Below are 12882 nucleotides of genomic sequence, written 5' to 3'. Positions count from 1 at the left end.
TACCCCATCTCTCCCTCCCTCTCCTACCCATTTACCTTCTCCCTGGCTTCTCAAAGTGGCTGGGACCAACAAGTGTCATAAAAAGGGGACAAGGCTTCACTTCCCCTGATGCTGCTGCACTACACAGGCCTTGGGAAACCACTGCACTTCACTTTTCTCATCTGGACTGACTCGGAAGGTTGGGTGGGAAACGTGTAGCTCCATTCCAAGGTAAATAAAAAGCAGCAGTGTGGCAATCTGACTCTGATTCCCATGCCTCAGGAGTTCTGGATGTATATGCTTTTTGCGCTATGTTCTGTCCACAAAAAGCAGGAAAAATCCAACCAGGCCAATATCTGCCCCATTAACCTACTCTGGATCATCAGCAAAATAGTGAAAGGGGTCATAGAGAGTGCAATCAAGTGGCACTTACTCAGCAATAACCTGCTCACTGATGCTCAATTTGCTTTCTGTCGGGGTCATTAAACTCCTGTTCTCATTATAGTGCTGTTCCAAACACGGACAAAGGAGCTGAACTCAAGAAGTGAGTTCAAAAGCGACTGCCCTCAACATTAAGGCAGCATTTGACGGAACGTGGCATCAAGGAGTAAAACTAAAGTTAATGGGACTCGAGGAGAAAACTCTCCACTAGTTGGAGTAATACTTAGCACAAAGGAAGATGGTTGAAGTTGTTGGATGCCAATCATCTTAGTTCCAGGATATCATTGCACGAGTTCCTTAAGGTAGTGTCTAAAGCCTAACCATCTCCATGCTTCACCAAGGGCCTCCCATCCATTATACAGTCAGAAATGGGATTGTTCGCTGAAGATTGCACAATGTTCAGCACCATTCGTGACTCCTCAGATACTGAAGCAGTCCATGTCCATATGCAACAAAACCTAGACAACATTCAGATCTGGGCTGATAGCTGGCAAGTAAGACACCACAAGTGCCAGGAAATGACCATCCTCGACAAGAAAGAGTCTAACCACCTCCCCTTAATATTCAATGGCATCACTGAATGCCCCTCTATCAATATCCCCAGGGTTATCATTGACCAGAAATGGAACTGGATTAGCCACATAAATACTGTGCCTACAACAGGTCAGAGCTAGGAATCCTGTGGTGAGTAAAACAGCTCCAGATTCCCCAAAGCCTGCCCACCATCTACAAGGGACAATTCGGGAGTGTGATGGAATACTCTCCACTTGCCTGGATGAGTGCAGTTTCAACAACACTCATGAAGCTTGACATCATCCAGAACAAAGCAGCCCGATTGGCACCCCATCCACCAGCTTAAGCATTCACTCCCTCCACCACTGACGCACAGTGGCAGCAGTGTGTACCATCTATGTAAGATGCACTGCAGCAATGCTCTTTTGACAGCACTTCCCAAACCTGTGAAGGACAATGGCAGCTGATAGATGGAACCACCACCACCTGCAAGATACCCTCCAATGTTGCTTCCTCAATTTCCACCATTTGCACCTGCACAGCTCACAAAGAGAAAGCTCAGACAGCCTATTCGAACTTATTCTTTTTGCTATTCAGTCCTCTCTTGGTTGCCTGACAGGGACATGTGAAAATAAGTGATTTTCTACAATTGTTACATGCCCAATTCTGATTTTGTAGTCTTCTCTTTTTTTCTGCTTTGCATTCAATCTTTTCTAATTTATTAAAATCATCGGTGCTCCGTGCACTTGCTTCTGTTCTTTCCTTCCTAATTTTACTTATACTACCCTCTGTCTTACATTCCTTCAGGTTTCAATTATGGAACCAATAATTAACAATGCACCTTTGTCAACCTTAAAAGAAGCCCTCAAAATAAACTGGCTGAAATTATCATGTGAAATCATTCCATTTTACCGAATTACAATATTTCCAATTTAGCCAGCTGGCTCTGAATGTGTTTAAATGTTGAATAGTTCATCAATAAAAGTACACAATGATTTCCTCTTGCATTCTAAAACATAAAACTCCTTTCACCAATTAAGCTCTGTAAACAGCTTGCAACATTGCTCATTGTGTAGACCACGAAAATGGAGAAGGCATGTTTACCAATTTCTGTATGCAATAAATGGTGAGGCATGGTGGCACAGTGGTTAGCACTGCTGCCTCACAGCGCCAGGGACCCAGGTTCGATTCCAACCTTGGGTCACTGTCTATGTGGAGTTTGCACGTTCTCCCTGTGTCTGCGTGGGTTTCCTCTGGATGCTCTGGTTTCCTCCCACAGTCCAAAGATGTGCAGTTTAGGTTAATTGGCCATGCTAAATTATCCCTTAGCACCTCAAGATAGGGGAATTAAAAATGTGGGGTTATGGGAATAGGGCCTGGGTAAGATGCACTGTTGGAGAGTCGGTGCAGACTCGATGGGCCGAATAGTCTCCGTCTGCACTGTAGAGATTCTATGGACCAAAATTTCTTGGTTAGGTCTCAGTTAGAATGATGGGTCCAGTTTTTGTCTTCTCACATGGTAGCTAATATTGTGGCTTTGGTGAGGGTGCAGTGGAACGTTACTAGGCTAATTTCGAGTTTGAAGTGTTTTAGGTATCAAGATAGGCTAAAAGATCAGGATTTCACCCTAATGGGAGCACAGATTTAGGAGTGGTCTGTTTGAGATTTATAAGGTGATGAAGGGAGTAGATTGCGTTCAAATTGACCGTTTGTTCCAATTCAATAGTTTGGGGCATACTAGGGATCACAATTTTAAATTGTATAAGGCCGAATTGAGTAAGATATCAGGATGTGGCTCTTTTCCCAGAGATTAACTAATCTCTGGACTAGGCCATCAGATAATGCAGTGGATGACAATTTGCTGGATTTCTGCAAGTGGGAGATGTACTGGTTTCTGGCTCAGGCACAGATCACCTTGTACAAAAGGAAAAGCATTTTCTGGGCCAGAACAATCTTCTGGTTTTGATTGCTGGGGTTGAAAGGCAAGGGTAGGGAGTCAAGAAAGGATTTTCCCAGGTTTGCCCCTCAAATTGGCTCAAACTTTGAAGATGCTCATTCAGCCTTCCCAGGAGATCACATGATTTTAGGATGGGAGTGGAGAGCGAATATGATGTGATATGTGAAATATCACAATTGTGAGAGACAGGTTGGGTGGCCCAGTGGGGCCTTTCCTGATTGTTACCGTTGGCAACTCTTCATATTCACTAATTAGGTTGAGGATTCTGATCTTCACATTGACATTGGAGCTGGATGGTTCAAGAAAGAAGTCCACGCACAAGTTTAAACAGAAAAGGCTGAAAAGTGAGGCAATGATCAGGTGAATCAATTATTTTTCATGGATGTTATTGCTAAAGACAGGGTGGCGAACAGGCAATCAAACAGACACTGAGCACTTCCGTTGTGACTTGTCCCACTGGGATTTTATAGAGGCACTCCACATACTGATCATGGGAAGATCTTAAACACTGGAATACTATGATGCTGTGCCTTAAAATAGGGAACTTCGAAAACAAAATGCAAAAAAACTTGCTCTTTGAAGGCACCTGTTAAATGGATTAGAAGCTTAAAAATAGATACTTGGTAATGACTTCAAAACGGTAATTGACTCGAGGGATCCAGTTTATGTCATTAACCACAACAACAAAGCTCAGGCAAGTTGCAAAATCTACCAGGAACCCTTGATAGCCTCTGAACTCATTCCAGGTTTTATTAAAAATGTGGTTCCCAGCTTGCTATGTCACAGCATAAAACTAAGGGCTTTTATTGTTACAGTGACATCTGACCAAAAGCATGGACACAATGAAATGCAGGCACTCATTGGACATTCCTGATCAAATAAGTCTACTTATTTATTAAGTGACTAAGTAATGAAGTGATAGAGCTACAAGAACCTAATTCAACCTTTATTTAAAAGGGGCTATTTCATAACAGATTAAAAGAAAACAAGTTAAAAGCTAAAATATACATTTTCACAATGGCTTATCTAGTTAGCCAGAGAGTCGCAGACACTATACAGAACACAACTGTCCCAAATTTGATTTTTAACCCTGTTTTGGATGAAAATAGGATGCATTGCAATTGGCCACATTCTTTTTTTGTTTAGGGAGGGAAGAACCAACCAGTCTGATGTCTAATCACAGATTTCAGATGGACTTTGGGCAATGATAGTATTAAACACTGCTGCTTGGGGTGGCCCAATGGGGTTGAATATAATGGTGTGGAGATGCCGGCGTTGGACTGGGGTAAACACAGTAAGAAGTTTAACAACACCAGGTTAAAGTCCAACAGGTTTATTTGGTAGCAAAAGCCACACAAGCTTTCGGAGCTCCAAGCCCCTTCTTCAGGTGAGTGGGAATTCTGTTCACAAACAGGGCATATAAAGACACAGACTCAATTTACATGAATAATGATTGGAATGCGAATACTTACAGCTAATCAAGTCTTTAAGATACAAACAACGTGAGTGGAGAGAGCATCAAGACAGGCTAAAAAGATGTGTATTGTCTCCAGACAAGACAGCCAGTGAAACTCTGCAGGTCCAGGCAAGCTGTGGGGGTTACAAATAGTGTGACATGAACCCAATGTCCCGGTTGAGGCCGTCCTCGTGTGTGCGGAACTTGGCTATCAGTTTCTGCTCAGCGACTCTGCGCCGTCGTGTGTCGTGAAGGCCGCCTTGGAGAACGCTTACCCGAACATCAGAGGCCGAATGCCCGTGACCGCTGAAGTGCTCCCCAACAGGAAGAGAACAGTCTTACCTGGTAATTGTCGAGTGGGAAACTATGCAGACGCTGCGACAACGGATGAATGAACACCACTCGACAATCACCAGGCAAGACTGTTCTCTTCCTGTTGGGGAGCACTTCAGCAGTCACGGGCATTCGGCCTCTGATATTCGGGTAAGCGTTCTCCAAGGCGGCCTTCATGACACACAATGGCGCAGAGTCGCTGAGCAGAAACTGATAGCCAAGTTCCGCACACACGAGGACGGCCTCAACCGGGACATTGGGTTCATGTCACACTATTTGTAACCCCCACAGCTTGCCTGGACCTGCAGAGTTTCACTGGCTGTCTTGTCTGGAGACAATACACATCTTTTTAGCCTGTCTTGATGCTCTCTCCACTCACGTTATTTGTATCTTAAAGACTTGATTAGCTGCAAGTATTCGCATTCCAACCATTATTCATGTAAATTGAGTTTGCGTCTTTATATGCCCTGTTTGTGAACAGAATTCCCACTCACCTGAAGAAGGGGCTTGGAGCTCCGAAAGCTTGAGTGGCTTTTGCTACCAAATAAACCTGTTGGACTTTAACCTGGTGTTGTTAAACTTCTTACGTTGAATATAATGTCAGGGCTCACAGTCAAAATTTCCCATGTATAATACCCACTCTGGCAAGAGAATCTCCTATGAATGATGCCTATTTCGGCAACCACTAGCAGTGGAACTGAACCAATTCCTGCAGAGGAACAAGGAATTGAAAATGAAATAAGGAATATGTTAGGTTTTAAAACAATGGACAGCGTTATAAAGAAAAATACAACCCAGAGCTGAGGAGGGACGAGTAAATTGCTCCAGCTTTCTTTTCAGTTCATGATGAAACCTAACTTGCTTAAGTGTGCTGCTACTCGATAACCCATCTCTAGCTATCCCTCAACTTTTGTGGATAATAATTGCTTTATTATGCCTTATGCACCATTCACCAGCTAAATTGAGATGGTTATCTGCTGCACTTCACCGTCGGTTAAACGGTCTGTCACTGTCTGTCTATGGGCTCTACATTATATTGCCATAGAGAAAGTATCCCTGTCATATCATTGAATGTCCATTCCCAGGATATCCATGCAAGCTTGTTCCGAGATACACAGTGAAAGCAAGGGGTAAACAAGCATCCTTGGGATATTTCCGTAAATGTTATTTTATAGAGTCACAGTATTATAAGTGCACAGGAGGCCATCCAGCCTTCAAACTCACGCTGTCTCTCTGTTGAGAAATCCAGTCAGTCCCTTTCCTTTGTTCTATCTCCTCAGCCCTGCAAATATATCTCCTTCAAGCAGCCATCCATTTTCCTTTTGAAATCATTGATTCTCTCCCCTTCCATCACCCTTGTAGGCAGTGGGTTCCATGATGTCATCACTTGCCGCAAAAACATTCTCGTCGCATCTCCCCGTCTCTCTTGCCCAGAACCTTAAATTTGTGACTTATAGTCCTTGTACAATCAGCTAACGGGAACAAGTTTTATGCCTCCACCTTATCAAAACCTATAATTTATGGGGTAGCATCACAACAACAACAAGTTGCACTTCTACAGCACTTTCATAGAATCTCTACAGTGCAGGAGGAGGCCATTCGGCCCATCGAGTCTGCACCAACCACAATCCCGCCCAGGCCCTATCCCGTAACACTCCAGATTTACCCCGCTAATCCCTCTAACCTACGCATCCCAGAACACTAAGGGGAAATTTAGCATGGCCAATGCACCAAACCAACACATCTTTGTGGTGTGGGAGGAAACCGGAGCACCCGGAGGGAACCCACGCAGACACGGGGAGAATGTGCAAACTCCACACAACGTAGTAAAACTTCCAGGGTGCTTCACAGGAGAGTTAGGAAACAAATTTGACACTGAGTTACGTAAAAGATATTAGGGCAGGTTACCAAAAGCTTGGCCAGAGGTAGGCTTTAAGGAGAGTCTTGAAGGAGGAAAGTAGATATGGCGAGGTTTATGAAGGGAATTCCTAACAGCTTAGAGCTCAGGCAGCTGAAGGCATGGCTGCAAATGGTGGAACAATAAAAATTGGGGTTGCTCAGGAGGCCAGAATTGGAGGAGTGCAGAGATCTTGGAGGGTTGTAAGACAAGAGGAGGTTACAGAAATAGTAAGAAGTGAGGTCATAGAGGGATTAGGAAACAATGATCAGAATATTAAAACTGAGCTAGACACAGTGTTTCATTAAACAACATATTTTAACTAGTCTTACTAGACAATGTCAATACTATCTGCATTTCTTATGATACACAATGTCACTGACATACTTGGATGTTTGGGCTCCACAGCAACCCGCACTATCGGAGTTGCCTCGAAGTTCAAAGGTGTAAAAGGTGGACATATAGGGGAAGTTGACAACGTAGCAGATTTTAGGACGTAGTCTTCTAGGCCTCCAATACCTGTAGATGGAAAATAACAGAAACGCTGTCAAACAGGAAAAAGTTGAGCAAACCAATTAAGGCAGTGTTTGATCTGAGTCAAGTATTCCGATTAATGGCGTACATCTTTAATCTGCATTGTATTGATTGAAATCACTTCAGTATACATTGCAGAGGTAAACTGGTTGGATAGGGAACTTGAGTAAGTGGTTTCACCTCAGGAGATAAGAAGAATGGGAAATGCTAACTGGTTAAAAAGTGGATGCTTACAGCTTTTGTGATTTTGAAACTGTATCACGAATGTTTCATCACAAGCGATCGAGTTTAAAAAAGCTGCAAATGGGAGCTTTTAAAAGCAGTTCAAAAGCTTTAAATAGCACTAAGTGAGTGTGCCTACATTCTTCAAATGTAGCAAAATATTAGGTCTTAAGACGACTCCATAATAAAGCATCAGCCAATATTATTACAAAGTACACCCTTTTCTCTGCAGGAGTTAAAATAGAACTTCTGCAATGGTGCAGAAAATTGACATTTTCCATCTAAAAGCAGCAGCATTTTGCCAATTTCAGAACTCAACTTTGGGTTCAATAAACTTATTTTTAAGAATGTGTAAAGATTGCATGTTCCTTCTGATCGGTACATAAATCTTCACACAATGTTAGCCCTCGCTAAACTGATGGATTAGACCTCTTCCCAAGTACTTATACTTCGATGTAACCTGTGCGTGAAGGGAATGTTCAACGACACAATGAAAAGAGGTTTTACACATCTGGGTAAAGATCATTGGAAAGGAGTGTGTGGGGGTGGCAGAGGAGTGAAGTAAAATGATCACATAGCCTTTCCATTATTGGGTATGTAATAGTCATTTGGAAAGCTGGAGAGAAAGTGCAGCAGGTCAGGCCGAGAGTGGAGACTCCCAACTTGTCGACACATGAACTCTGCCAGGAAAGATTGGTTGTAATTCTCAGGATGGTGGTGGAGGGGTGGGGAGGCATCGAGTGGAGCACATTGATGAGGGGCCCAAGCATGGTGTAACATGCTTCAATAATAGGAGGGGGGGGGGGGCGGGAAGCATGGTTCAGCATGCTTCAATAGCGGGAAATGACTATACACCATCTTCTCGACAGCTACTGGGCGACAGTTGAACAACAGCAAACTTTACAGGGAGCAGGCCCAGTGCTGTGTGGGGAGCAGCATGTAGAATGCCTAAGGACAGGTAAAAAGTAAGATTGATGGAAGAGGAAGACTGAGATTTAACAGGGCAAGTAGGCAAGGAAATAAAAAAGCTATAAAAAAATGCAGCTTCAGGACGTTTTTGTTTATTCATTGATGGGATGTGGGCGCCACTGGCTGGACCAACATTTATTGGCCTTTAACTGAGTGGTTTGCTAGGCCATATCATTTATTTAAGAGTCAACCAATTACTGTGGATCTGGAGTCACATGAAGGCCACATCAGGTAAGGATGGCAGATTACCTTCCCTAAGGATGTTAGTGAACCAGATGGGTTTTTACAACAATCAACAATGGTTTCATGATCACCATCTGCCTTGGTGGGATTTGAGAGCCTCTAGAACATTACCCTTGGTCTCTGGATTACTAGTCTTGTGACAATACCATCACGCCACCGCCTCCCCATTTGGTGTAGCCAGCAGTAAGGTAAAGTAACCACAGTCCCAGATGATTATAGGCTTTGAAGGGGCGAGCTGATGGGTGGTGATTTAACCTGAGGATCACCACACCTCAGGCGAGGGGCAAGGTTGAGGAGGCAGAACCTTCATGAATAAACTCAGCCGGTACAGGAACTGAACCCGCACTGTTGGCATCGCTCTGTATCACAAACTGAGCTAACCAGCGCCCTGGCTAGCAGCCAGACACTGAAAGGTAGGTGTTTGGGGATGGAGGCATCTGGGGGATTACAACTAGTAACTAAGGGACTTCTGAGGACAAATAAAAATAGAAACTACTGGATATATTCAGCAGGTCTGGCAGCGTTTGTGGAGAGAGGAACAGTTAACATTATAGGTCAATGGTCCTTCATCAGACCTGGGAGTGTTTAGAAATTTAATAGCTTTAAGGAAGGCAGGAAATGGTGGTGGTAGGGGGGTTGGGGGAGGGGTGCGCGAACCAAGGGGAAAGTCTGTGATAGGGTAGAAGGTAGGAAAAATTAACAAAAGGGGTGATAGTGCAAGGCAAAAAATAGATTGTAATGAAGCAATTAAAGAAACAAAAGACATGTAAATGTGAAAAGCCGAAAGATTAGGGGAATGAAATAGCCAAAATAACTTTCAGAGCATGCAGCAATATGATTTGTGCATGTTTAGCCTCAGGTTCCTTCCTTCAGTACCCTCCCCAAGGATGAGTTAGGAGAGAACAGTAGCAACCAGGCAGACGAAGCCACTAAGTCTGAACACAGAAAGTGAGGTCAGACCACACAACATGAGTTCTGATGTGAACGTTAATTCTGTTTCTCTCACTGCAGCTGCTGCCAGACACGCCGAGTGTTTCCAGCAATTTCTTTTTACATATTTGCCAGATAGAAAGAGGGCAGCTGAGAGACAAAGCATGGGCTGATTCTAGGGCAGAGACTAAAGGGAGGCAGCAACCCAAACATCAGAATTTGAAAATGGAAAAGAGTAAGGGCAAGTGTGCAGATTCCTGCCACAACCAGAAACACTAGCACAAGAAGCCGAAGATGCAGGAAGGCAGAAATGTACAGCAGACTTGCCTGAATGCAGGAGAGGGTGGCACAGTGGTTAGCACTGCTGCCTCACATGTGGCAGGGGGGGACCTGGGTTCGATTCCCAGCTTGGATCACTGGCTATGCATATTCTCCGTGTCTGTGTGGGTTTCCTCTGGGTGTTCCAGTTTCTTCCCACAGTCCGAAAGGTTAGGTGGATTGGCCATGAGAAGTTGTCCCTTAGTGTCAGGGGGATTAGCAGGGTAAATACGTGGGGTTACAGGGATAGGGCCTGGGGGTGGGATTGCCGCCGGTGCAGGCCTGGTGGGCTGCATGGCCTCTTTCTGTACTGTAGGGATTTGATGATTCTACAATTCGATGAGCTTGAGACACCAGTATAAACAGCCTGACTGCCATCCGGACAGGTTAAGTCCAGAGCACAGTGGAGGGTGGGAGAGAGCACTAACAGAATACTGGAGAGGACCAAACTCTTGGAAATAACTCAGAAAGGGCGAGGAGCTAAAGAGAGGGTGAGAGACTGCAACTGAGACAGCCATGACTGGCAACAAAAGCAGTCATCATGTCGAATAGGATCAGGCTGGGTATTTGGGTATAAAAGTGAGATGGCAAAAGCTTGATACCAAGAAACCAGATGGTAAGTGCAAAGATAGATACTATCCTGTGAAATAAACTGACTGGACAAAGAGCTCAAACTGCAGCTTGGAATAAATGATTTGAATGCCCTTCTGGATTATCCGTACACACAGTAATCATTCAACACTAGCCCACTTTGACAAGTAGTGACTTAAGAATATTAACAGACAGGTGATTGCATCGCTGTGACAACCCAACCAACAGGTTATCAAGGTAAAATAAAAGTAGGTATGCAGCTTTGGAATGCAGCAAAAAAACCTGCAGTCTGTGAAAAGCCAAACTGACTGCAAATCCTCTGAACCTTGCAGCCTCACTCAGGGATCCAAGCTATTTTTCAATTATAATCCTTAATTTAATGATAAGAAAGAGGACTGTAAGAAATTATTCAGAGCAGCGTACCTCTACATTTATAGCATTAACCTTTAGATCACTGAAATGCTGAGAGAAATTCCCTATCCATACGGCCAATTAATATTTTTCTGGTTTCAGACCGCACTCTGTGATATTTAAACTACTAACATTCCAGCTACTCAAACATCACAAGTAATTTCATTGCGCAATATTAGACATACTCAAGCCAAAATGTACTATTAAATCAAAATTTTAATTTTGCAAGGGCGGCACAGTTAGCTAGCACTGCTGCCTCGCAGCGCCAGGGACCCAGGTTCAATTCTGGCCACAGTTCAAAAATTGCCCCTTAGTGTCCAAAGATATGGAGGTTAGGTGGATTATCCATGGTAAATGCATGAGGTTACGGGGATAGGGCGGGTGGGGGGGGGGGGGGGGGGGGTGGACCTCGGTAAGATGCTCCTTCGGAGAGTCGGTGCAGACACGATGGGCTGAATGGCCTCCTTCTGCACTGTAGGGATTCTATGGTTCTAAGTTAAAAAACGTACACAATAGAATTTCGCTGGTCTCTATTTCTCCAGACCAATTCTTTGTAATACTCTGGAAAAATAGGTTAAAAATATTACAAATTTCTTTCCTTTAAAAAAAATCACTGGCCGTAAACCAGTTAACAAGACCCCTAAATTGCAGTACTGCCCTAGAAACATAGACATAGAAACATAGAAAAACTACAGCACAATACAGGCCCTTCAGCCCACAAAGTTGTGCCGAACATGTCCCTACCTTAGCTATTACTAGGCTTACCTATAACCCTCTATCTTACTAAGTTCCATGTACTTAACTAAAAGTCTCTTAAAAGACCCTATCGAATCTGCCTCCACCACCGTTGCTGGCAGCCCATTCCACGCACCCACCACCCTCTGAGTGAAAAACTTACCCCTGACATCTCCTCTGTACCTACTCCCCAGCACCTTAAACCTGTGTCCTCTTGTGGCAACCATTTCAACCCAAGAAAAAAGCCTCTGACTGTCCACTCGATCAATACCTCTCAACATCTTATACACCTCTATCAGGTCACCCCTCATCCTTTGTCTCTCCAAGGAGAAAAGGCCGAGCTCACTCAACCTATCCTCATAAGGCATGCTCCCCAACCCAGGCAACATCCTTGTAAATCTCCTCTGCACCCTTTCTATGGCTTCCACATCCTTCCTGTAATGAGGCGACTGGAACTGAGCACAGTACTCCAAGTGGGGTCTGACCAGGGTCCTATCTAGCTGCAGCATTATCTCACGACTCCTAAACTCAATTCCTCGATTGATGAAGGCCAGTACACCATACGCCTTCTTAACCACAGCCTCAACCTGCACAGCTGCTTTGAGCGTCCCATGAACTCGGACCCCAAGATCCTTCTGATCTTCCACACTGCCAAGAGTCCTACCATTAATATTATATTCCGCCATCCTATTTGACCTGCCCAGTTCTGTCACAGGTTACAGATAGCACCCAGATCAACTTTTTAAAATCTTTTTTTCACACATCAAAACCAAGGGGTCCAATGAGCGCAATTAAATGTGAATGGGCCGAATGGTCTGTTTCTGTGCCATAAATCCCATGTAATCCCACTAATAGGAAGCGACCGGATTGCTAATCTCAATAGCATGCTGGAAGAATTTGGGAGTAGAGTTATCCAAATACATTGGGGTTAGTTACACAACATTGCGCTCCTATGACGGGTCCTCCAAAAACCCATCAATGGGTTTATAATATCAATGCTACATTTACTCCTGAAAATGGCAACAATCTTCTCTTAATGGTTACTCAAGTCAGAAGGTATCTGGTGTAAACAATATAGGTAACAACAGTCAATTGTAAAAAGTGTTGGAAACAATGTGTAAACATCATAGTCAGTTGTCTCCAGAAAAAGGTTTGCTGTGATGTTCTCTTTAGCAAGGTTGTAAATGATGTTCACTACCAAGTTAGATGCTGAAATATATTACCAAATCAGAGCGAATGGAATGAGAAATGGCCATCCAATCTATCAGGTCTGCTCAAAGTCCCTTGAATGAGCAATGTAGTAATGGGAATCCACATTTCTCAGTCCATTTAACCTGAACAAAAACTGGGAAC

The 12882-nt window shown here is 43.9% G+C and overlaps 1 protein-coding gene across 1 annotated transcript in view; it reads right to left on the bottom strand.

Annotated features, from left to right (window-relative positions):
* The window catches only part of efl1 (elongation factor like GTPase 1), a 338480-nt gene that overhangs the window by 82402 nt on the left and 243196 nt on the right, over positions 1-12882 (bottom strand). The window contains exon 16 of the mRNA XM_078241003.1: positions 6964-7095. Within this exon, the coding sequence (XP_078097129.1) occupies positions 6964-7095 (132 nt within the window). The remainder of the gene's footprint in view (positions 1-6963; positions 7096-12882) is intronic.

This window comes from Mustelus asterias, chromosome 24 (genome assembly GCF_964213995.1).
Source record: "Mustelus asterias chromosome 24, sMusAst1.hap1.1, whole genome shotgun sequence".
In the NCBI taxonomy this organism is placed as follows: domain Eukaryota; kingdom Metazoa; phylum Chordata; class Chondrichthyes; order Carcharhiniformes; family Triakidae; genus Mustelus; species Mustelus asterias.
This window is presented reverse-complemented; position numbering and strand designations above follow the sequence as displayed.